At 33.9% G+C, this 24,269-nt stretch overlaps 6 protein-coding genes across 8 annotated transcripts; 2 read left to right on the forward strand and 4 right to left on the reverse strand.

The window, feature by feature from the left end:
• Window positions 1-553: 553 nt before the first annotated feature.
• LOC105702388 (conserved oligomeric Golgi complex subunit 4) lies at window positions 554-4,217 on the reverse strand. 2 transcript variants are annotated; one of them, XM_012429925.2, is made up of 10 exons: window positions 3,922-4,217; window positions 3,289-3,486; window positions 2,752-3,126; window positions 2,468-2,676; window positions 2,210-2,405; window positions 1,887-2,134; window positions 1,565-1,787; window positions 1,222-1,488; window positions 983-1,120; window positions 554-857 (listed from the first exon to the last, which is right to left on the reverse strand). In XM_012429925.2, exons 1-10 carry the CDS (start codon window positions 3,988-3,990, stop codon window positions 600-602), a joined length of 2,181 nt encoding a protein of 726 aa, XP_012285348.1. In that variant the 5' UTR covers window positions 3,991-4,217; the 3' UTR covers window positions 554-599. The 2 variants fall into 2 exon arrangements, with proteins under 2 accessions (XP_012285348.1, XP_012285339.1); XM_012429916.2 differs by having other exon boundaries at window positions 935-1,120; window positions 3,922-4,206.
• Window positions 4,218-5,097: 880 nt separating this feature from the next.
• Window positions 5,098-7,241, forward strand: LOC105702109 (thioredoxin reductase-like selenoprotein T homolog CG3887). The gene is made up of 4 exons (XM_012429419.2): window positions 5,098-5,395; window positions 5,623-5,752; window positions 5,819-6,014; window positions 6,321-7,241. The coding sequence occupies exons 1-4, from the start codon at window positions 5,259-5,261 to the stop codon at window positions 6,449-6,451; spliced, it is 594 nt and encodes a 197-aa protein (XP_012284842.1). The 5' UTR covers window positions 5,098-5,258; the 3' UTR covers window positions 6,452-7,241.
• A 128-nt stretch (window positions 7,242-7,369) lies between these two features.
• On the reverse strand, window positions 7,370-10,649 carry LOC105702102 (2',5'-phosphodiesterase 12). Its single transcript, XM_012429406.1, has 6 exons — window positions 9,608-10,649; window positions 9,282-9,421; window positions 8,906-9,195; window positions 8,617-8,772; window positions 8,314-8,434; window positions 7,370-8,226 (listed from the first exon to the last, which is right to left on the reverse strand). The coding sequence occupies exons 1-6, from the start codon at window positions 10,489-10,491 to the stop codon at window positions 7,964-7,966; spliced, it is 1,854 nt and encodes a 617-aa protein (XP_012284829.1). The 5' UTR covers window positions 10,492-10,649; the 3' UTR covers window positions 7,370-7,963.
• Window positions 10,650-11,287: 638 nt separating this feature from the next.
• LOC105699426 (ubiquitin-like-conjugating enzyme ATG3) lies at window positions 11,288-13,714 on the forward strand. Its single transcript, XM_012424404.2, has 6 exons — window positions 11,288-11,485; window positions 11,630-11,818; window positions 11,892-12,137; window positions 12,239-12,388; window positions 12,523-12,650; window positions 12,723-13,714. The coding sequence occupies exons 1-6, from the start codon at window positions 11,414-11,416 to the stop codon at window positions 12,883-12,885; spliced, it is 948 nt and encodes a 315-aa protein (XP_012279827.1). The 5' UTR covers window positions 11,288-11,413; the 3' UTR covers window positions 12,886-13,714.
• Window positions 13,715-13,919: 205 nt separating this feature from the next.
• On the reverse strand, window positions 13,920-22,288 carry LOC105699419 (zinc finger protein 709). 2 transcript variants are annotated; one of them, XM_012424380.2, is made up of 14 exons: window positions 21,682-22,288; window positions 20,798-21,068; window positions 20,600-20,721; window positions 20,133-20,251; window positions 19,888-20,033; window positions 19,653-19,821; window positions 19,131-19,584; window positions 18,713-19,053; window positions 18,280-18,626; window positions 18,109-18,182; window positions 17,796-18,027; window positions 17,535-17,707; window positions 17,036-17,302; window positions 13,920-14,896 (listed from the first exon to the last, which is right to left on the reverse strand). In XM_012424380.2, exons 1-14 carry the CDS (start codon window positions 21,814-21,816, stop codon window positions 14,711-14,713), a joined length of 3,036 nt encoding a protein of 1,011 aa, XP_012279803.1. In that variant the 5' UTR covers window positions 21,817-22,288; the 3' UTR covers window positions 13,920-14,710. The 2 variants fall into 2 exon arrangements, with proteins under 2 accessions (XP_012279803.1, XP_012279813.1); XM_012424390.2 differs by lacking the exon at window positions 21,682-22,288 and adding an exon at window positions 21,277-21,456.
• A 104-nt stretch (window positions 22,289-22,392) lies between these two features.
• LOC105699431 (NADH dehydrogenase (ubiquinone) complex I, assembly factor 6) lies at window positions 22,393-24,102 on the reverse strand. Its single transcript, XM_012424417.2, has 4 exons — window positions 23,536-24,102; window positions 23,228-23,450; window positions 22,761-23,156; window positions 22,393-22,702 (listed from the first exon to the last, which is right to left on the reverse strand). The coding sequence occupies exons 1-4, from the start codon at window positions 23,640-23,642 to the stop codon at window positions 22,517-22,519; spliced, it is 912 nt and encodes a 303-aa protein (XP_012279840.1). The 5' UTR covers window positions 23,643-24,102; the 3' UTR covers window positions 22,393-22,516.
• Window positions 24,103-24,269: the final 167 nt, after the last annotated feature.

A 24,269-nucleotide genomic window follows, 5' to 3' on the forward strand; every position in this document is an offset into this window, starting at 1 on the left:
ACTCTAGTGTTATGCGTGATGTAAATGACATGCAGAGTTACGTTGGGAAATTGCTCACTGATTGTAAATGAAGTACAATATGCCACTTGTAACATAAAAGAGGTTAAACATTATGTTTTACGTACAGGAGTGGCAAAAAGAAATAAATTAGAGCAAACAGGAAATATAAAGCAGGTGACCTATCGATCAGGAAGGTGAAAAATTGGCACAACAATATGGCTGCCCTACCCCACCCCTTTCCGAAGCACAGGCTTCCTCCCTGGTCTATGGGACTTTGGACTCCGTTCACGTATTCTTACGTCCATGGTTCAAATACGTCCATTACAAAAGTACCACTCAATTTCAAATTAAAATTCAATTTTCCTTAAAAGTTTATTAGAAAAATCAGATGAACCATCTTTTAAATCATTATTCATAAAATACACCAATCCAACGGGAATCATATGTATTGACATAAACTACAGATGAAAGTATTTAATTAGGTTGTTGTATAATTTTTGTAACAATTTAATATTATAGGATTAAATAAAAGTAAAATAAGTTCTATTCACACTTAAAATTTATAAATAATTTTCATTTAATTTAAAACTCCCCATAAATTACAATTTGAGTCGCTTAATATCTTCAGGTCTGAGATCCGTTCTTAAAGTAGCTATACGTCGTACTTCTGAAGGTGTTAGTTTCCATGCTATTGCATCTGCCCCACAATAATCTGTCAGTTCTTCGACTCTCTCAATGCTTAATACAGTTGCTATTTGCATCAGCCTGGAAAATTTGTCACGAATTGACCAGGACGTAGCTGTTGCTAAATAGCTGGCTAAAGATCGAATTTCCTTGTCTAAGATAAGCCCACCAGCCTGTTAAAAGAAGAATTGATTATATTTTTCAATTACATTAATTTAAATTTATGTCACTTTTATAGCAATATTCATACTCTATTGAAACTTGACTTGAAAACAACTTTCTCTAAACGAGCCGTCACCTCGGTAGTGAGAATTCCAATAAGAGCATCATAATTGGAACTCGTTAAACCACCTTTAAACGTCTGTAATAAACCTTCCAAGTTTGTAAGTAAAGTTTGTACAAAAGGTTCATCCGTTTCATATCGTAACAACTCATCCTGAAAATCATAATATTAGATGTTGGTATCATTGCATTAATTGGGATCATTCAATATTTCTATTAATGCTTACGGAAAGCCTAATTGCTATTAATAATTACCTCATTTATATGATGATCTGCAGATAGAAATGCATCTATCCATGGGGTTATTCTTGGTTTAATAGCACTCACACGTAACTGCTCTAGACCAAAATCTATTACAGCATGTAATGCTGATATAACTCCCTTAAGACCAGCTAAACAACTGTCTATTTTCCCTCTATCTTTGTCTGGCATATCGGGAAAGGTGGAATCTATTTCAACACTCAGACTCTTGCTCAACGTTTCAACGTATTCTATACTTACATCTGTATTGTTTAAATATGCCTATAATATCGTACATGATTTATACATAAGTGTATGACACAATCTACACAAACTTTCATTAATTTATTGCAATTACCAGAAACATGAGCCGTGCCAATTCTGTGTCTGATGTTTGCAAACGACCCTGTTGAATTGTAGTCTGTAGGGCATTGTAAGCCTGTGCCAGGTCCAAATATCCAGCTGGGTATCCTTGGCGAAGACGGCCCTTCAATCTACTTGCAAATTCTCCTTCTAAAATCCCGCATGTCATGTTAACTACCGCACAAACTCCATCTATACTCCAAGTGGATATAGCTCGTCTATAAAATAATTAGGAGTTATTTCACATCCATTAAATTGTTATTAAATTAATTAAATGAATAATACGTTTCAGTAGTTTTTTGAAAATAAACAAATACCTTATGCATTTCTGAACTATAAAAAAGACATCATCTACCATACTGGATGTTTGCTGATCTTGATCCAGGACATCCATTCCAATAGCTTTATTGACGCTTTCTTCCAAAAAGTATCTTTCAAGTGCAAGGTAAGCCCCCAATAATTCCTGCATACTGTGTGCCAACTCAGAATTATTAATTATCATTTCAAATTCATTTAATAAATCTTTCCGTTGGATGTTACTAGTTGTACTTATATCAAGGTCATTCTGCAACAATATATTTATGGCTATTGCTGATTTTGAACACACAGATACATTAAAATATGATATACATAAACTTACGATTACTCTTCTCCTAATAAAACGTATGTACAGTTCAGCTCGTGAATGCATTACTGTTAATTCTCCAAGAAGTAAATCAAGATCTTTTGGATCAATTTTATCAGGAGTTTGCCTTCGTAAGTAATCATTGATTGATTGCATCCTTTTTGACATATTCCTATGTTTCATAAACTCCGTAACGATTTTCTTGATTTGCCTAGAAATAGCAAAAAATGTCAACATTTTTATTGGTACATTTCATTCTGCTGAATAACTTACCTATCACATTCTTTCTGTAACATAGTAACAGTCATTAGTAATCTTCCAGGGCCATAATAAGTTTCTATAATTGGTTGATGGACTTCAATAATTCGTGCAATTCCTTCAAATAGTAAAGTCATTGTGTCGGCATATATGATCGATGCCCTGGGATCCGTATTTTTCACATCTAAAGCAATCTTTAAATTCTTTTGTGCAGTTTCTTGAAGCTAAAATAAAATAGTTCTCATATAGTTTATGAATTATAATTTTAGCAATCCTAGACAAATAAACACTTTACTAACTTTTGTGCATAAATACTGACAAAATTTGTTCAAACCATCAATATGCATCCCTAATAAAGGAAATATTTTGAAGAATCTTTCAATAGCAGTTAAATTTTCTAATTTAACGGCTTCATCAAATTTTTTAGTAACGATTGTCTTCAACTCCAAAATAGCTCGCTGTAGGGTAGCAAGAGAACTTGTCACACTGGTAGTATCACCTGCATTGTCTTCAGAATTTTGTTCCAATAATTTTTTATCCATTAACAAGTAGCGATGCACATGAGCAGCTGCTTGTTCATAATCTTCATTACGTAATGCCATGATGACAGCTTGACTACAAGATTGAAGATCAGGAATGTTGTGCACGCGATTTTGATATTCACAGACTCTGTTCTATAAAGTACAAATAAATATGCATTATACCATTAGGTCACAAAAGTGATCTTCAACCTATTAACTGCAGAATTTACTGTAACGTTATGGGTTGCCGACGTGCATACACGTCGAACGCAATTAACTGGTTAATCTTTCTTAAATGAATTCTTAATAAATTACCCTTGCCAAATTAAGTTGTTGCACTCTTTCTGTCACATTTTCAGCCAACTCCCTAGTATGAGTCACCATGTTTTGAAATTTATCTGTCCTATTGTGTATTTCAACAGCATTGGGAAGAAGTTTACTTAATATTTGTAATTTTGAATCAATACGAGAATGACGCAAAAGTATATCATTTAATTGTTTCTTTACAATTTCCTGTAAAGGTATAAATATTTAATAAGCATAAGTAAATGATATACAGAATAACAATAAAGAAGACATGATTAATATTTGATGATATCTATAGAAATGCTTGTAACAAAGGTCACATTAAATCTTACATAGGTCCTTAACATGCTATGAAGTTTATGATTTGTCACAAACACCATTTAATTTCAAAGCATATTCAAATTTAGTCTCCAACCACAGCATAACGTAACATTTCTGTAACTTATTGTTTTAATACTATTTAAGGTTGCTCCTATTGCTTTTCCAGTAATGTGTTAATTCATATTGCCTGTACTAGCCATACTAAAATAATAAGTATATGTTCTACTTGATTAATTCTAATCAACAATGAAAGTTTATAGATTTTGGAAAAATGTAGAAAGTACTTGCTACGGTACCAAATTTATCAATTTTTTCTCTAACCTCGCCTTCAACCAGTTTATCAAATACTTCGTGAATGTTCTCCTCTGGTATTTTCATATTCATGTTCATATTTCTTCACCACGCATTCAAAATAAAAACAACGTATTCACATTTGCCACGATATGTTGTCATTTACTTCTGTCATTACTGTATTAATTTCGCAAAAATATCTACAAGCAGAAGTTTTCTGTAGTTTAGCTTCCAACCTGTTCCAACCACAGCTCTCATTGTCTCCATCGCACTCGAAAACCGGGATTTATCGGGTCCAGACTCGGTAAATCCGAATTTAAATGTCGATCAAGACACTCAGGATCGGATTCAAGTAAGCCGAATTTAATTTTAGGATTAGACTCAATAAATACCAGATTTAAGGTGATGAAGACGATGAGGATGGGATATGTTCGATCGTTGCCAACTGCAAGATGTGCGACAAGGTGGTTTCATTATATTAAACAAAGATGTGCACGTTAGTTGTAAAAAGGACCAAGATATTTTCGTTCATAACCTGGAACACCGTGAAAGCCGGGAAGGAATTTCTGGATTATAATCTGTATTTCAATGTTATATTTAACAGTTGGCAATGCCGCTTTCTATCGAATTGTAACCTTAGACCATAAATATCTAGACGTCACATAGCAGTGGAAGGGGTAAACTCGAATCCACATGGATCGCGTGGGCCGACGGCACTCGGACCCAATCAGATTTTAGACCACATTTTATATTATGTAAACGAATGTACCACGTGTCCCGACTCTCACTCAATAGTTAAAGCCATTCTGCTTACTGAAAATCTGGGAGTGGGAGGTCCAATGCGAGGTCTAGATATCTCTGATATATATAGTTTAAGATCGTAACACCAATCCAGTAATGCGATGGAAACGCATACGATGGTTTACAAATCCCGAATAGTACAAATCCCTAATAAATGGGATAAAAAACGCCATTACTTATCCTACACCATTACCTATCTCAATAAATGGGATAAAAAAGTACTTATGCATCAACCCGATATTTCAGCGATTCCTCCTATTTACATCATCTAGGTCGATCGCAACAACTCTGGCGGCCAAAAGTCATACTAAAATTTTCTACGAAATTGTCCCGCCCCTACCACCAAAAATTTGACGGAGTTTCCAGACTTGTATATATATACGACCGTGATCTGATTCATCGCTTGTAAATAGGTACAAAAAATGATTGGCAATCCTGATGGAGCATCTAGCAATACTGCACCACAATCAGCTGGTTGTGATGGGTCGTGAATATTCGTAAAGGTGTTTTTGATCCTGTAAAAAAGTTAATTTAATTACGCTTCCTGGACCTTTTATGAGCTGACAATGCGTTTACCGAAGTTACCTCTGTGTTCTGTCTTTTTTTTGTGTGCTCTCAGTACTATAGCACACGCAAATGACGTTGACATTCCCTTAACCAAACTCGGTACAAAGACAGGACCTACTTTAAAGTTCTATTATTGGTAAGAATATTTTAATATGACTAAATGCTATGAAAATAAGATCTACTGCCAATTTAAAAAACTTGGTGTATACGTTAAAGCTAATATGTATGACAGTGATATGAAAACAATGCATAACGTGCAATGCATGGTCATCGGCTTCATTTTTTTATTGCTTTGTGTACAACACGATTTAACTACCATTACTTTTAGAAACTTATCTATATGTGAATTATCAACTTTTGCAGTCGTTCCTGTGGGTACAGAAAAGTATTTGAAGATTTTGTCAATATTCTTCAACAAAAATACCCTGAACTTCATATATATGGAGAAAACTACAATCCCCCAGGTTACAATATGTTTATTGCAAAGCTTTTGGTGAGTGTTCATTCAGAGGGTTTTAATTTATCCATGCATTCAAATCTAAGCAAAACATGATTTTAGGGAGTGTCTAAAGCTTTAATTATGGCCCTCATGCTGAAAGGAGTTAACATATTTCAATGGGTGGGATTGCCCCAGCCGTACTGGTGGCAATGGTGCACCAATAATCGATTGTTTGCGTGCTTGATGCTGTTTTATCTCAGCAACGCAATTGAAGGGCAACTTGTTTCGTCGGGAGCATTTGAAATTTTATTAAATGGTAAAGGAATGTATAATTTATTACATAAACATTAAGGTACATCAAAAAACTCGGTAGAGTTTTAAGCCGAGTATATTTTCGAGCAAGAAACTCGTAGCATCGAGTGCTGCGAGAAATGCACCCTGCGTGCTTGAGCAATATGTACTAATTAAAAAGATTTAGTATCATACCATAAGGTTTTTATATGATATTCAACCTTTAAAGTTATGTGATAAGGGTAAAGTTGTTTAAGTAATTATTTATAACATCTCAAAGTAACAGATATTAAGAAGTTACTTAAAATATAACTAAAATGTATGGTTCCAGATGTTCCTGTATGGTCGAAATTAGAAATTGGAAGGATACCTCAAGTGTCGGAACTTTTTCAAATCATAGATAATCATATGCGCATGTTATTCCAAGATGTAGATGTCGGGAAGATTAATTTTAATAAGTAAGGCAACTAATTTATGAAAGGAATACTCATTACAATTGTACAGGTTACAACGAAAAATACAGTGTGCCATTGTTCCTTCTGTGCTGTGAGTATGTGTAAACCATCATCAATTAATGCAATTGTAATGTGATGTAATTGAAACATCACCAAAAAACTATTGCTATCCAATATAAAATCCGGAAAAAGCAATCAAAACAAGTCTGTCAATTGGAGATTGCATTTCTATGACTCAGTCTCAGAAAATTGACCAAGTGAGAAATGCATTCTTTTGATTTATGTTCAGACTGTTGAGTATGATGAGTTTGATGTTGTGCTTTGTACTATATCGAACAGATTAAGATTGTACACATGTATATTTCTAAAAATCAGTGAACAACTACATGTACGTACGGAAGACAGGTTGTGTCAAGGACTAAACACATAACGTGTAAATGAATTCATTCCAATACATTTGTCTGTATGAAAGCATTGAAAATACACTAGTTATCCCACTTTGGCATTGTATCATATTGAACTGAGTGGTGTAGCTAATGTAAAATATTTTCTTTTGTAGTAAATATAACTAATGATTGAAGTATTATTTGTATCAGTAGTGGTATGCGTAAGCTGTGTGAATTTGTATATTAGAAACTGTACCTATAAATTCAGTTGTACTCCTTTTCACAACCTATATTTGTTACATTCTACTCTTTGTCAGAAGTTATGAACTTTAATCACGAATTGTTATAGCAAAAAAATGTATGTCCTGTTATATAATTAAAATAAATATATATAAGGGATACCCCATTGAAGTTAATGCATTTAGTTGCTTGCCCAATTTCTGCTTAATATCTTTTATCATTAGACTCTTTCATATTCATTAAACTTCTGGCAACATCCGTGGTTCTATACAAATTAATTTTGGTGCATTCATCAATTTGTTACATCCGTTTAGAGTTTGTTCCATGTACCTAGAAACTAGTACCAAACATCTGCATTAACTGGAAGTTTCTAACACGGTTGTATGAGTTCCGCTTCCATTTGACTAGCCTGCTTAAAATTTTATAAATTTTAAACGGACTAGTTTGACAACTAAGATTTGAACCCTTGATGCAGTTAAAGGTAAAATATTGCTTACTGCTCTCTATAACTTTTAACAAATCAGCTCTTCTTTTAAATGTCTGCAACTTACAATTTGTGTTTAAAGTCTTTTTGTCGATGCTCTATTACATATTAAATAAATGAACCGAATTTGTAGTAGGAAAAGAAAATAAGTAAATTTGCGACTTTTTCAGCAGTATCACTTCATTTAGAAACACTGATTTACATACAAATGTATAATATTCACACAGAATGATTTTACGTGTACACATCAGAGTAAATAAATTAGATACAAAAGTCTAGTACATCATATAAGTATTTTAATATTTATGTAGCTATGGTACATAATAGAATGCTTCCATTAATATTTGCATTTAATTACAAAGCGCTGTACTATTTATATATAAAAATGTGATACCTATATAATTTACAACTATATAATCCACTTTAAATCAGCACAAATTGAAATATGATCACTAGGAAACACTACTGATGGTAGTGCAGAATGTAGTTGAAGCTCTTCGATACTTGGCATTGGAACAATCTGAGCCACTTTTAAAGAGTTTGTTTGGTAAAATATGTAATCTAAACAATCAGCAAACTCTACTGTATAATTTGTGTACTGGGGCGTACCACATGCACTGGCCAGTTCAAGATCGTGCGAAAGGGAAACGCTTTGAACTGCTTCTTCTGGATCTGGAATTATATCACATCAGAAATGTTATCTTCGTCAAATCTTCTCATGTTGCGATTTTCATGAAGTTATACAATTCGTTAACTTACTTGCACACCAATCTTTATGATTTTCGGGAATATGATTTTGCGTCATTAGGTGGTATATACCATCTTGTGGTGAACTGTTGAAATCGCCACACAGAATGATGCTAACATTCTTACTTGGGTACTGTTGAGAGATAATAATAAATTCTAGCTTGTAATGCATTTTTGGGAGCAATATTAATGTTACAAATGTGCATTTGAATAACAGGACATCACACCTATCACTAAATTAAATACTTTGTTTTCTATAGTTAACAATCAGTAGATATGATCCTTTAACGTTTTTAGTGATTATTAAAATATTACCTTCTTCTTTATGGATTCAGCTACGCTACGAGTATATATTAATGCATAAAATGCTTGTAACAGTCGTATATGATCTGCATCAGGGTGGAAATAGAGATGGGTATTACCAATAACAATAATTTCAGAAGGATTTTCCTTTGATTGTAGCACGGTTACCTATGATATAACAAACATTATTGTGCATTTCAAAATGAATATTTTATAACCGATATGTAGTACTCCAATGTATAGGATATTTTTTAATAGTTCTATATTTCTGAATTATTGTGTTTCGTATGTTTAGGATTACCTGTACAGTAGTATTTCTCTCCAGGAAGCGCTCTTTGAATTTGTCATTTTTTATCTTTGACCAGACATCATTAAAGACATCTACATGAACATTTTCACTGATGAGGGTAAATTCAAAGTATAAATTTTCAAACCTCTCTGCATTAAATAATGTTGCAAGTCCTTCAGATACTTGACATCCCTTTTTATTATACACACCATCATATTTATACGTAGAAAGAAATGGAAGCAAGTCCATAGAATACACTTTAGCATCCACTTCTTGAAGGCATATAATATCTGAATTATAGCCTAAAATTTATTCATTTATTGAAATCATGTATGAAAAAATGTAGTTAACGAAAAGTATGAATGTTTGAAATTTTAATCGAAATTACCTAATAATTCTTTAAGAATAAGTTGTTTTCGGTAATCAATTGCCAAGGCATAAGGTGGACAATAAGGAAATAAAGACTCCCTAGAGTAGTCAGAATCTGCATAAGTATCAGCTAATATATTATATGACACTATTCTGAAACTGAAAAACAATTTTATTACTTTACATTAATTTTACAATTTCATGATATTTTAACCAATTGTATTAACCCCTTTTTTTACTCCCAATTATTGAGATATCGATTGCTGAAGTCAAAACACACGAGTGCAAAGGATTAATGGATTAAATAAAAATAAAGAGCCATTAAATAATAAAGCAATTATAAACCTTTTTCCTGATAGTTTAGTAGCAGTAAAAGCATGGCGTGTTTCAAATGGACAATGTCCTGGTCCAGCTTCAACCACCGAGGGTGATTCTGCTTCAATAACAGGTCCGGAATATTTTTCATTAATTGGTAGACAGCTAAGCTTCAGTTTATAACCAATATCAGATGTAGTTGGTAAATAAACAAATCCTTTGCCTACATCTTGCCACTCTTTAACTATTTTTCCTGAATGTTTTTCTTGGTGTATAACATTTGATTTTGACCAAATAAATATTGACTTCTCTTTATTCATGTGCATGCATTCAAGTTTTGATGGATAAACTGGAAATCCAGCAAGCATACTTGAAGGTAAAGCTAAATCACTAATCCATGGTGCATTTAACTTTATAGAATATATCATATTCCCAACAACCAATGTCAGATTTTCAGTGTTTTGTAGAATTGTCTCGCATGAAAGTTCTTCATTGATCGGTTCATCATTTTGAAGAAATAGTGCTTTAACCTCTTGTTCTTCCACTGGCAGCGATACTACTTCAATACCTGCACTTGCGGCCTTTGCTTTCTTTTTCAGCTTTCTTGCCTGTTTGTTTGAGATTATTTTTCCTACATTTGCGTTAATTCTCTTCAAGAAATTTGATATCGTTTCAGTCGACTTTCTGGTAAAATTAAATTGCCGATCCACGTTTAAATCTGGGTTTACATACCGGAAAGACACGTCGAAGGTGTCATTCCCTTTTTCATAACGTAAAAAGACTTCGTTCATTTTAAAAATTAACCGTGGTTGACAATGATTAAAACGACATTGCTGGGTAAATTTCAATGGAAGCAATAACGAGGTTATATATTCTTTACGAATATGCCACTTCAGCAAAAATGAACCAGACATAATATGTAATAAAACTGTATATTAAGATGACACGCGTAAAGAAAACATTCAAGTATCATTACATCTCGTGCTAAGTAACTCTGGGATCAATTCCTCATATTTTACAAGCCACGTGCGAAACTGTGAAATACAGGGAGTGGATCATACAGCTTACAGAAATTGAGGAGATATTACTATAGTATGTGCATACGGCTAAGTGCATGGCAATGCATAGAGCCATAGAGCTTATGGGCATGGAGAAGGCATTGCTACTACTTGTGGGCTACTCATTTTTCACATTTTCGCTCAATTTGTTTTACGTAATAGACCCCCAGGTAGCATTACTATGCTCGTCGATCCTAGTCTCATCGACAATCAATTGAATTACCGACAATTTGCAGATTCCGTATCCCATCATGTCAGCAAAGAGAATTTTCTTTTAATGTTCAAATTGGTAAAAATTTGTGTCGAGCCAATTCACATGAATGGTCTCGCATTTTCATCACTAAAAGCGTTCCGTAATACCGTGAGCTACTCATTTTTCACATTTTCACTTAATTTGCTTTACGTAATAGACGTCCTGCTTAATAGAATAATGAATTCTTTTTAGAAAATAATTTAAATACAGATTCTTCGAGTTCTCTTAATTGTTTTTAATTCTCTAGGGATTGTTAGTTACTGTAACATTCTCTGTTATATTACTCGAATTTAAATTCTCGGAAATTTAAAAACACTAGGAATACCGCTTTCTCTTCATCGTGGTGTTAACTACGTCTAGTGGAAATCGATAGGGTGCTGAACACAGCTGAACAGGTGAAGTTGAGTTAGACAGTTGTCAAAATTTAACTGAACAATATGAGTGGTGGTTTTTGATAGATTAGGCCGTAACTTTTGTTGCAAAGATCTACTCTAGGTTCGGTAATAACACAGTGCTGTTGCCAGAATGCAGAGTGTTATAAATTCAGTTAAAGGCACTGCTCTTGGTGTCGCCGAATATTTGACCCCAGTTTTGAAGGTATGAGTGAATCGGGGGTTATTCATTATCAATTTTTTTTTAATTCATAATTGGAACTACAATTTTGGAGTGAATTATCATTTATTAAGAGATGAATAAAAGCAAACTTGTATGTGCTTATTAGTGTCTACAATTTTTTCACAGAAAAGTAAATTCAGGGAGACAGGTGTATTAACACCAGAAGAGTTTGTAGCTGCGGGGGATCACCTTGTGCATCATTGTCCGACTTGGCAGTGGGCTACTGGTGATCAAGATAGGATAAAGTCTTATTTGCCAAAAAACAAACAGTATTTGTTGACTCGTAATGTTCCGTGCACACGTCGATGTAAACAGGTGCTTTACATGTTTCTCCATGAAAGAATTTATTTTCCATCAAATAAAATTACTAATGTTAATTTATATCTAGATTGAGTACTGCGAAGAACAAGAGAGAGTTATAGAAACGGATGATTCAGATGATGGCTGGGTGGATACTCATCATTATGATGTGAGCTTAAGTGGAATCGAGGAGAAATTTACAGAAATGACATTAGAAGATATACAACCTTTTCCTTCTGGAGGAACAGGAGATGCAGACGAGGACGACGAAGATGAAGAAGCTGCTGATATGGAGGCCTTTGAAGTTAGCGGAATGTTAGATGAAGTAGATAAAGTATGTAATTTTTATACTAATACACTCTGCGTCAATACTTGTTTCTAAATATATTATAGCAATTTAAATATATACTTTAAATATTATATGTATTCCACTAGTACACAGCAGAAAACTTAAAAAAGTCCACGAAGGAGAAACAGGAATCTTGTTTAGAAGGAGAGATTATACGTACACGTACCTATGATTTACATATTACTTATGATAAATATTATCAAACTCCAAGATTGTGGCTCTTTGGATACGATGAGGTTGGTCATGAATGAAATCGGTTATGTTTTATCGATATATAAGTTAATTTTATGGTAATATAATTTCCAAAAAACAATGTTACAAGAGATTTTATAATATCAACATATTTATATGTTATTCTGTGTTGATATAGAATCGAAAACCACTTTCTGTAGAGGAAATGTATGAAGACGTAAGTCAAGATCATGCAAAAAAGACAGTTACAATGGAAACACATCCACATTTACCTGGACCACCCATGGCTTCTGTACACCCATGCAGGTGAAAATGTTTAAAGTTTTGCACTTTCTAGATTTCAGTTTGTATTCTTTAATTAAAAAAATCATCTTACAGGCACGCAGAAGTAATGAAAAAGATTATAGAAACAGTAATGGAGGGTGGTGGTGAGCTTGGAGTTCATATGTATTTAATAATATTCCTTAAGTTCGTACAGTCGGTAATTCCTACGATCGAATACGATTATACTCAAAATGTTATGCTTACCACATCGGGCTAAGTGAACAAGATATGCAAAATGATCAATTTATTCTTGGGATAGAATTCTGCTATGCTGGACTCAAAGCAAAATCTTGTATATGTTCATATTAAACGTTAGGCGGTAGTGAAGCTGTACTTCAGACCGCTTTGTCTTGAAATGCTCTTTGTTCGGTAACTTTCTTGTTGCACGCAGCAGAATTATTTGAACACATTTCTGTACTAAACAGCACATATGTTTTTTTTAATGTTCTATACTAATGGATATGCAATATTTTTCTTTTATCTTAATGTTCCTGATGTAATATAAATCACCTTCTTCTATATCTTTACTTTTTATGGAAAAAAAAAATAGAATTTATGAATACATAACTGAAAAACAAGTGAACCTTGAAATAATTAAAAAGACAATTTCAGAAGTCTCCAAGGGAGTGAAATACGTAAATTGTGAGGTATTTACTTTTAGTACTGATGGATCGCAATTGCGCTAGTAATTATACAATCATTACAAATTTATTTTGTTTATGATGACTGTTAGCTTTGCACATTTTTATACAATTGTTAGAATGCTTTCTGATACTTTGTACTGAAATGTGAAAATCTGCGAATGGTTCTTATATCTGAATTTTAATATGAAAAACAGTTCAAATAAGAAACGATATTATACATTTGTAATTCCTAAGTAGGAATCGACACTAAATCAGGAGTACATGTTAGTCCATTCAAACAAAAAATTTATTTGATACAATTGGACTATAGAACTGCAATTAAAGGATAGTATTTCATGTTAACCTTTTTTGCTAGATGGGCTTTGAAAGATTAAAATAAAGTTGCATGTATGTCATTCCGTTGAAAATGTTTCAGAATCCAAAATAATCCTTTTCATTTTCTTGTTAAGGTATCACAATTCATTTGTTGAATTTTAAATACATGAGAAATTTGTCGCTTCTATAAGTATACAAATATTCCTTCATTTGAACTTCAACATTTTAACATATTAGGCATTTTATTATGTAAAATTGTTTACAATTTAAAAAAAATTCTAAAACGATACAATAATAGAAACAGCATTTTTTATTTACAAACTTATAAGTACAGTATATTTTTCATTAAATTATCATTACTCTTACATGGTATGTTTTTAAGATCAATTATAAATGATTAGTACTTAATATTACATATATAGCATAAAAAGATGTAATGCACTTCTATGTGAAAACATGTACATGAGATAATTTCATTTGTCACAGGAACTTTCCTATATTTCATTAAATTTACTTTACAATTATTCACGCAGAAATGAAATCAATTCACCTATTTACAATTACTTTTTAATTCTCATGGAGTTTCAATTTCTTTGGAGAATCAGCATAAATGAGATTCCAGATAATATTTTTCATATGCATTAAAGAAATTAAATACTGTAATTACAGATTATGTGACAGTTGATTCTCAAAAGAGTAGCAAACAAGGAATTGATCACAGAAAAGCTATTTAATAAGTTTTACACAATGAGCTATGTATAAAAGTATAGTCAATTATTTCGCGCACGTGTACTACTCAGAACTCTAAAAAAGGCCTTTAAAAACTCAATGTATTTAATGTAACACCTGTCGTTTCCATAATTAGATGATCATAACCAACAAATAGCTTATTCTGTATTCTAGACTACCATTACTGCCATTTTTCAGACAACGATAGCATGGATTGGATATATCACATCAAATACTGGCCCACAGAATGTAGCAATGTAAACAGCAATGATTTACTATAATTTTGCGTATGTTCTACTTAAAAATTATTAATATAGTAATGATAATATTTGTTTCCAATTTTGAAGTGTAAATTTAAACGATAGTCAGGTACTCTGATGCAAGTTGCAATGGATCAACGTTATAAGAGGTAACCAGTCTTACTTTCTGTCCATCCTGTGTTGTAAATTCAATAGTTTGCTCATTATCCATTATATCCGCTTGTTCTTCCACTCCCATTTGGTTTACTACCGCCACTGCAGTAGCATCCGTATTTTCATCCTTAACAAATTGTAGTTTTTTTTTCTTATTACTAGTTGTTTAAAATGCATGCGTCTAGAATGCTAAGTGTTTCATTAGACCTTTAAGTTCAATGAATTAATATCATTTTGGAATTTCGAATATTTTTATAAGACGTTAGCAAAGAATTCAGAAGTCTCCATAGAAGCCCAGAAGAATACGGACGTTCGATGCTCGATAAATAGTATGTTAGCCAGCGGATGGCGGCGCTGTAATCATCTCTTCATCTCTCTTAATCTTATGGCGATATATAGCGAATTGCATTTTTTCTTATCATACCCACAATACTCGCCTTTCTATATGCTCTTTCTCCCGTATGTGTGATAGCGCTGGCTAACATAGGATCTGGGCTTCTGAGGGACTTCTGAATTCTTTGACATTGGCAACACACTAAAAATATCTTTATCTCTATAGCAAAATTGGTCCAATCGGAAGTGGTTATTAACTTGATATTTTAAATAGAACGCTCTCAATACTGTTGTATTTTTTAATGTCTCTTTAGGTTTCAGAGGCATCTTATTAACTCCACATTTAATCTGAGCTTTACAGTTTCGGTGGTATTTGACGGTTTTGAAAAATAAATTTGTGCAGGAAGACCTATTTCGGTCTTGCGACCAGTTTCGGGTCGGTTCCGCACTTACAAGGGAACATTCCCAAGTGTCCGCCTCCGATCTTATTGAGTTCCATATATGTTGAAGAACACAAAAATCTAAGGGACACGTGTTTTTTTATATCTGCAATGGTCCACAATTAAGGGGTGAAACAACCCTCCAAAGTTTAGCGAAAAATCGGTTTTTTAAATATTTTTCGTAGGAGCAGTGGATTATTACAGTATTGATTATACTATTACTATTACAGTAGTGGTTATGAAAATCAATGACATTTTGAAGAATTACCACGTTGACACGAATTATGTACGATGAATTGGTCACGATATAACCCAATAAAGGTAGTCGGGATATACCCTAATACATTCATTGTTTACAACCGATGTGTAAATGTTTATTGGTAAAAAGCAAAAAACACGTATTTCTTAATTTTTTGCGAGCAATCACATCGCGTAAGTGGAACTTAAGTAGGAGTGCTTGTGTAATGGATATTACAAAAAAATGTCACCTGAAGGGTAGTTCACCCCCTTGAGGGGGTGCAACATTGCTGAACAATATTGTGTTGTCACCGTCCTTATACAGAATACGTTTATGCAAAGTTTCGTCGAAATCCCTCCACTGCTCCTACGAAAAATATTTAAAAAACCGATTTTTCGCTAAACTTTGGGGGGTTGTTCCCTTACCCCTTAATTGTGGACCATTGCAAATATAAAAAAACACGTGTCTCTTAGATTTTTGTGTTCTTCAACATATATGGGACTCAATAAGATCGGAGGCGGACACTTGGGAATGTTCCCTTGTTAGTGAGGTGCTGTGCGTGTGTGCGCCGGAGGCCTGTGGGGACGGTGGCGGAGTCCACCCCGAGGTCGCCTGCACGCAGAGACGACTGGGATCAGACGCCCGAGGTAGGCTGCGCGACCAAAAGGAGAGCCGGGGTAGGTGAGTCGCGTATTTCGGGGACCGTCTTGGCCGTTAGGGACCCTCGCGATATCATACTCGCGCCGCCTCGTGGAGGATTGAAGGGCTTCCGAGTGAGAGAGAACCGCGAGCGAGCCAGGATCTCGCTTTTATCATTTCGGGTTGGTTATTTATTTCTTTTACTTATTAAAATTAATTTCTAGTTGATCTAACGGAGGGTTATTTGTTAGTACGTTCCTTTGCCCTTTTCAGCAACCATAGTGGCCAGAAGCCTCTCTAACAAGGAGCTAGCCAGTTGGACAAGGAAATGGAGAGAAACACCGCGTCGGATGGTAAAACCCGACTGGTGCCCTTAGAGAATCAGGGGAGCGAGTCCGCTATCCAATCCAAAATTCGGAAAAAAGGGGCCAGATTTTACGGCGAATTACCGGTCTGCGGTCCGAAGCTGCGGACGTAGGGCGGCCGTCGCAGAACATATATACAGTCTTATAAAAAAGGTTCTGATATGTTCAAGTTAAATTAATACGGAACAATTATAAATTGAATTTAAAAAGTAAATGAAGAATTTAATCTTATTATTGAATAAATTACTTACCTCAAGGGCTTTTACAATAGCTTCTGCATCACTCTGAACCGTAGTTGCACATGTAGTTTCCTCCGTGGCATCATCATTGAGTCCGTCAACATCGACTGCATGTTGTACATGAACATTTAATTGTTCTGCTAGTTCTTCAGGTACAACAGCTGAATGAACTCTAATTGTCTGGCCGTCATTCAGCTGACTAACGAATTGTCCTTCTGACAGCAGTTGTCGAGCTTCTTGTATTGACAATGGAATAGGATTACCATCCTCGTCAGTAATCTGAAAGTATACATATGTTTACCAAAATATAATACAATGTAATTACTGGTGGATTAAGCTTATTGGAACAATTTCAGTAGCTGTTTTAGTATTATGTTTCGAAAATTAATTTATTAAATTACAACCACTTAAAGCATATTCTCAGATTAGTCAAAACAAAGGTTGAATATATGCAGAGAAATAAAGAATCTTTGAAGAAGCGTAATTAACATTTGTAACAAATAGGGCGTACCTGAAGATGCAGGTCTGACTCGGAAAGATCTATATCCATTCTTCCTTCGGTGTCGTTGATGTCGTTGCTTACTTCTTGTTGAGAAATGATTTGATCATCTTCAACATCTAGCGAAGGTAAAGACTGATTTTCAGTAACTGCAATATCTTTGTCCTCTATCATACCTGTATCAACTAAATTAAATTATCACTTCATTATTATTTTCCTTCTATCTCATCAATTTATCATGTTAAATGACGTTTAAAATATAAGAAGCATTACCAAGATGTAAAGTTCTAGATTGATTCGGGTCATCTGGATCTTGATACGATACATAAATAATCTGTGGCATTCCATCTCTGGAACTTTCGTCTGTTGCAATTACTTGAGTCATTTGTTCGCTCAGCGAGTTCTCATCTTCTTCCCGCGTGTCCGGCAAAATTTGCCAAACTTCACTAATTGTGGGACCTTCTGATAACTCAGTAACTCCCAATGTTTTGTTTTCTCTATGTATCTGCAAAAATATATTTTTTTTAATTTATAACTTTATTCCATTATAAGATTAATACCGTAAATATATAAAGTGACTTTCTACCTTCTTATGTTTTGTTAAGTTGGAACAATCTGCAAAAGCTTTTCCACATATATCACAGGAATATGGTTTTTCACCTGAAATTAATTATCATAGACATTAAAACGAAGTATCAGATAGTCAAGATGACACATCTACCAAAAAGCGCGTATAATGAATTATTTTGAGAATTACCAGTATGTAATCGAAGGTGCTTCTTTAGGGCCCACTGTTCCGTAAAACCACGATTGCAGTGTGCACATTGGAAAGGTCTTTCCCCCTTGTGCCTACGCACATGACATTTCCATGTGTCCTTATGAAGGAAACATTTCGCACAAAATTCGCACTTCCATGGTCGTTCACCCGTATGTCGTTTTACGTGAAGTTTAAACTGAGATGACGTAGTAAACTTGCGACCACAGTAATCACAGCAATAAGGCTTCTCACCAGTATGAATTCGCATGTGTTCTTGAAGATTTCCATTTTGAGAGAAACTCTTATGACAGACATCACAAGTATAAGGCTTATGACCAGTGTGCCACCTGTAAGTATAACCATCATATAAATAAAAAATATAAATAGCAATAATTTATAAAGTGCCTAAATATTCTATTATTATTTTCAATACCTATAGTGCAATGTAAGACTGGTTTTATGGGCAAATTGATGACCGCAAATTTCGCAAAAGTATTTCTTCTCGCCAGTGTGAGTAGACTGATGATTGATAAGATTAGCTTTTGTTTTGAAACTGGCACTGCAGGACTTGCATACGTAAGGCCGATCTTCCGAATGAACAAGTTGATGACGTTGCAAAAGCTGCTTATGTTTGAAACTCTTAGCACATTTATTACACACAAATCGTCGGCCATTATTATGCTCTGCTTCTTTGTGATATACAACTGAACTTGGGTGGTTCAATACTTTACCACATATATCACAAGGAAATCCTTTATCGGATTTGCTGTTTTGCTAAAATGAAGATTTAGATATGAAAATCTGTTTAAATGCTTATTTTTCTTGGAATTATTAGAATTTAATATATTTACCTCGTGTGTTAACATATGACCTTTTAAGCTTGTATGATAAGCAAATGTTTTATTACAAATATTGCACGTAAATGGCGTTACTCCTTGATGAACGACTTTCATGTGTACTTCGTACATTTGTTTAGATGGGAATTCTTTATGGCATTGCTCACACTCGATTGTCTTATCTGCTTTCTCCGTGTCATCATTTTCAGTCTTGAATATTACACTTGTTGCTAAGTTTTGATTTTCGATTTCAATGGGTGTCATAATATTTACATTATTTTCATCTTCAGTGACAAATGAACTCTTAAGCAACGAATTATCTTGAAGATTTGATCCAGTATCTTCATTATTTTCGATAATATTTTCTCCACTATGACCAGTCGTTTTTTGATGTAAGCTGAAGTTGTCATTATTGGTAAACTGCTTCTTGCATTCGATGCACTCATACTTCACATGCTTATGAAAGCTTCTAAAATAATGATACAATATTTATAACAGGGTACTGAATTACATCTGTCATTATCATCATAATCTTACTTATGCATTGTATATCTGTTACGTTGTAGGAAGCCTCTACCACACAAGTTACAGGTAAACTTGTGCTTACGTCGCCGAAGTTTAGGTCTACCTCTTCCTCTTCCTTTATTCACAATTACAAGTTGACCTAAATCTTTTCCTTCTTCCGTCTCTAGGTGGCCAATGACTTCTATACATTAGAAAATCAGAAATATTAATACAATCTGAATTTTATTGACAAAAGTAAGAAATTTACCTTCATTTCCATCCGGTGTAGGAACATTTAAATGTTCTTCTGGATCTGCATAGTCATCGTCTGGTTCATCACCATCCTCTTCATCAATAACACCTTCTTCCTTAAATATCCTCTCTAATTCTTTCCCTTGTACAGCTTCCATAAATCTATGCAAAATATATGTATAAGTAATAATAATTAAAATGCAATATTCTGAAACTACTAGTCACTTATCAATTGTAATTTTAGAATAGCACTTGTAGCACCTTTTAGGAACTTTTCTTTTTCGACGGCGTCGTCCATCACCATCTACTTCATCTAATTCTTCTTCTTGTTTATCTTCTTCCTCCTGACTTCCACCTTCTGCTCCATCCTTATTAAGTTCCTAGCATGAATACATTCTTTAATTTAGGAAGGAATGAATGATAATAAATACTTAATAATATAATTTCCAACATTAAATTATTTGCTTGAGTAATTGACAGTCACTTGAAACATATGAATATTTAATAGAAATTAAAGGCATTACAATATAATAAATAAGAAACATCGGTTATTTGAGTTATTAAATATATCTCTACTATATACATTTTTAACATATGACATAGAGTATCCCAAAATTGATTTTTCTTTTACGGGATGAAAAAGAATGAAATATTAAATCAAAAGTACCGTGTATAAATCAATGAACAATAACAATGGTTGAAGACATGGTTAAAGAAAATATATATACCTTTAACTCAGTGTCTACGTGAGTTTTTGGAGGTCTTCCTCTTTTTCTTCTTGGCTTGCTCAATCCTTCCATTTGTAAACTCATATCATGTTCAGCAGTGTACATGGATCCATCTGGCATAACTATAATAGAATTGATATAAAAGTCTAATTTTGTAATTAGATTCTTATTAAATGATAATAACTTCTAAGATCGTACTATTAATGATGATTTGCTGTTCAAGTTGTTCATTATCGGAACTCTTATCAAAGTTATCCAGCTCAGGTGTTTCAGTAGCCAATTCAGTATTCTCTCTTTCAGCACGTATACGTTCACGCTCCACCTTACGCTGTATTTCAACTTGCTGCTTCCACATTTCCCGAATTTTCTTTTGACCATCCACCAATAATTCAAAAAACTGAATCGTCGCCTCCAGCTGGATATTACATCCTGGACAAATTGTCCTGGGTAACTTTCCATCATCTCGAACCTAGAAAAAAAAATAATTTTAACGTTCTAGAGAACATATATATGTATACAGACAATTAAAATTGCCGTAAGCTTTTAACAAATATTTAATTTACTATTACAAAAGCAGTAATTTGGTAACGTTACATTAATTTTTGGTTAAAACAAAATCATTACTAATAAGTTTTCAGTGGTTCGAAAACCATCCCTACATATTACATAAAGGTTACCTAAAGTAACAGGCAGTGATCCTTCCGTAAGGAATTTTCTCACCAACTTTACAATCTAATTTCCAACCATAAATTAACCGTAAATGGCAAGATATCATACTAGATAAGCAAAAAACGTTTACAATAATGAAACGTAATAAATTTTCGAAAGAACATGTTAACAGATGATTCATCTTATCGAATGGTTCCAATGTGCGGAAAACGCATCATCAACCTTACACGTTCGGCGATACTTTCAATTCGTAAAGTAATTTTTGAGATGGGACTAAATATGAAATATCTTGATTCATGTAGTAGTGTGCCTCCAGGATCCGTGCAACGAAAATCAGTAGAGCCTCCATATCGCGAACAATAGGAAGTCAAGTTGGGGTCTGATTTTTGCCGATAGTTGAAAGACTTGAATACCTTCAGCGGCAAGTAGCGGTTCACCATGGTGCTTAAATCCGGCTCTTCCTCCTCAGCGTTGTACAGTAATTCTCCATTACCGTTGTCTTCGGCACACAGCCGGCAAATCGTCGAGTCATAAAGACAAACCTCCATAATGGCGGTAAAAATGGGCGACACCAGAGGCGCTTAATGGGTCAGCTAAGAGCGGAAATAGCTACAACTTCTCCAGAAAGATCGCATTTTCTCCTTCTGTCTTTCCGTTTTCGAACTTCTGATAAAATTGACCAGCGGGAAGCTTAGGTGTTTCTCTGAAAGTATGGATTTTCTATAACGAAGATGCTGAATTTCAGTGATGACGGTGTTTATATCTCGCGTCCGCGAGGTTAGGACCTTGTAAGATCATGGATGCGCACGCACATGTCATAAGTATGCTATATTCATTGAACTCGTTACTCCTACACTTCGGACTGTTGTAATCCTTCGTGACAAGACTATTTAGTTTTAATTAAGTCGAGTTCATTGTCTTCCACGGGGTAAAAATTGTTCGCTGAAATTAAAAACAACCGTGAATATCGTAATCTTAATAAGCATATATATATAACTTAAAGTATTAATATATTTAATTTCTCATCCCACTTTGTCACATAATTAAAAGATATAATTTGACGCGATAATCTGGGCAGCCAGGAAATGTATTTTTACCTAAGCGGTAATAAGAATTATATAGAATTATAACACAAAATTCATAATTTTTATTATTCTAATCTCCATACTAAAAACATTTTTTCTAAAATATGTAAAAGGGCCTACTTTTGCACTTATATGCCAGTACGTTTGGTATTTTATTTATATACTAATATGAGCGAAATAATTTTCTCCAGTACAGCTGTAGAGGAAGTAAACGATTTCTTTGTTGTAACTTTGGATGAAACACGTTGAAGTCTGCTTGTCGTAAGTTTTCAAGATAAATATCCACAGGTATTGCAGGTAGAAATATTAACTTAGTTTCTTTCTGTACTTTGCCTTGCAGGGAACGAGCCTAAAATAAGAAGTTTCTTAATTCAAATCGTTACTCATTTTGATGCTAATGTACGTACCTTATTTAAATGTAGTTTAGCACGAGATGAGATCTCAAAGATTGTATCTTTAAGACTTTGATCACATTTTCCTCGAAATACTGTTTCCGTTGGAATATTGTATTTTATTAAGAGATCCTGTGGTATTACGCTAATTCTTTTATGAGCATTATGTGGAATAGAACGAATTAGAGTTACGATTCCATGTGCTTTGCCCAAGTGACTAACTGCGTGATCAACTTGTACTTCCTTTGTACCATGTGCTTCTAACAATAAGTAATATATAGATGACACTGCACTGTCAGAATATCTTTCAAGAGATTCTAGGTCAAGGAAAATTGAGTTTTGTAACTTTTCCCAACGAGCAGTGATAAGTCGTTTAAAGTAAAGCTTGGAAAGTTTGTGTTTGCTCAGTATCTGTGAAGACGGAATTACTATCTCGTTGTAACACTTTTCAATAAATGGAAATAGATTATGATTTCGCATACCCTATGTAATTCTAATGCGATGGGACTTCTAGGTGGAACATCATTATAAATGCCAGAAAGTGTTTCTTCCCAAAACTTCAACCTCATCATACCTATTTTATTATCGCGTACTTGATCTTCTACTAGTGCCACTTCAACATTAAAGGCTCGAATAGCAATGGCAGCTGATCTAATGGATTTTGGTAGAAGTAACGTGCACAAAAAGTTCTCATAATCGTTGGTTCTAAAACAATTTCATAAAGTGAACAATTAAAGTGGATTAATATTTCTAAAATTATATTGTTGTTACAGTTGATTCACCACCATACCTAACCAGATTTAGGCAATATTCTGCAGGAGTTTGCCTAACAATTGTGCTTTTCAAGCGACAATGTTGCCTTATTGTCGATATCGTGTGTAACACACACTTGTTCATTGTGTTAATCGTTCTTTTAATTACTAAACAGTATTAGGCTACAGATACTTTATATGCTGATCACATAATTTCATAGTCAATTTTTATACACATCTATAAAGTTCTAAAACGATATCAGTATGTACCATATATTTTATATATTGATGTTAAAATATGCTTTTATTGTATGAAACATTAAACCGGAGTATCAATGCTAACATCTGCATTCCGGTTTAATCTTTAAATCACAATATAAAAAAAGGAACGTTTTATTATAAGAGGTTTCGTTTGGATTAAGGTCCGGTTCCACAACTCGAGTTAACTAGAGTTTAATTGGTTTACAGCAGGTTTAAACTGGGTGAAAATCAGTTAAACTTCGGTTAACTCAAGTTGTAGAACTGAGCCTAAACATTTTGGATGTTTATGTTAAGCCTAATTCAGATTGCGAGAGATAAGCAGGAGCCAATGAATGAAGCGAATTTTCTGCCCTCCTTCTGTCAGTTCCGCAAAATCAAACAATATCAATGATTATTATTTGCTCCTTCCGGTTTGAATCAGGCCTAATACTGAGTATATTTAGGCCCAGTTCCACAAAATGGTTAACCGAAGTTTAACTGGCTTAAGCTTCGTTTAAATCTGCTGTAAACG

The sequence above is a fragment of the Orussus abietinus genome, unplaced genomic scaffold (assembly GCF_000612105.2).
Source record: "Orussus abietinus isolate OABI.00-Male unplaced genomic scaffold, Oabi_2.0 scaffold66, whole genome shotgun sequence".
NCBI classification, from domain to species: Eukaryota; Metazoa; Arthropoda; class Insecta; order Hymenoptera; family Orussidae; genus Orussus; species Orussus abietinus.

Coding starts and splice junctions, on each gene's coding strand:
- LOC105702388 (XM_012429916.2), bottom strand. CDS start 3,990: ATGAACATGAATATGAAAATACCAGAGGAGAACATTCACGAAGTATTT. Junction 3,487..3,921: donor ATAAACTGGTTGAAGGCGAG/GTTAGAGAAAAA, acceptor ATACCTTTACAG/GAAATTGTAAAGAAACAATT. Junction 3,127..3,288: donor AACAACTTAATTTGGCAAGG/GTAATTTATTAA, acceptor TGTACTTTATAG/AACAGAGTCTGTGAATATCA.
- LOC105702109 (XM_012429419.2), top strand. CDS start 5,259: ATGCGTTTACCGAAGTTACCTCTGTGTTCTGTCTTTTTTTTGTGTGCT. Junction 5,396..5,622: donor ACTTTAAAGTTCTATTATTG/GTAAGAATATTT, acceptor CAACTTTTGCAG/TCGTTCCTGTGGGTACAGAA. Junction 6,015..6,320: donor ATTTGAAATTTTATTAAATG/GTAAAGGAATGT, acceptor GTATGGTTCCAG/ATGTTCCTGTATGGTCGAAA.
- LOC105702102 (XM_012429406.1), bottom strand. CDS start 10,491: ATGTCTGGTTCATTTTTGCTGAAGTGGCATATTCGTAAAGAATATATA. Junction 8,773..8,905: donor AGAGAAATACTACTGTACAG/GTAATCCTAAAC, acceptor GTTATATCATAG/GTAACCGTGCTACAATCAAA. Junction 8,435..8,616: donor CTGAATCCATAAAGAAGAAG/GTAATATTTTAA, acceptor ATCTCTCAACAG/TACCCAAGTAAGAATGTTAG.
- LOC105699426 (XM_012424404.2), top strand. CDS start 11,414: ATGCAGAGTGTTATAAATTCAGTTAAAGGCACTGCTCTTGGTGTCGCC. Junction 11,486..11,629: donor ATTTGACCCCAGTTTTGAAG/GTATGAGTGAAT, acceptor ATTTTTTCACAG/AAAAGTAAATTCAGGGAGAC. Junction 12,389..12,522: donor GGCTCTTTGGATACGATGAG/GTTGGTCATGAA, acceptor GTGTTGATATAG/AATCGAAAACCACTTTCTGT.
- LOC105699419 (XM_012424380.2), bottom strand. CDS start 21,816: ATGGAGGTTTGTCTTTATGACTCGACGATTTGCCGGCTGTGTGCCGAA. Junction 19,822..19,887: donor TACACCGGATGGAAATGAAG/GTAAATTTCTTA, acceptor TCTAATGTATAG/AAGTCATTGGCCACCTAGAG. Junction 17,303..17,534: donor AGTCAGACCTGCATCTTCAG/GTACGCCCTATT, acceptor GTATACTTTCAG/ATTACTGACGAGGATGGTAA.
- LOC105699431 (XM_012424417.2), bottom strand. CDS start 23,642: ATGAACAAGTGTGTGTTACACACGATATCGACAATAAGGCAACATTGT. Junction 23,157..23,227: donor TCGCATTAGAATTACATAGG/GTATGCGAAATC, acceptor CCGTCTTCACAG/ATACTGAGCAAACACAAACT. Junction 22,703..22,760: donor CTAAACTACATTTAAATAAG/GTACGTACATTA, acceptor TTCTTATTTTAG/GCTCGTTCCCTGCAAGGCAA.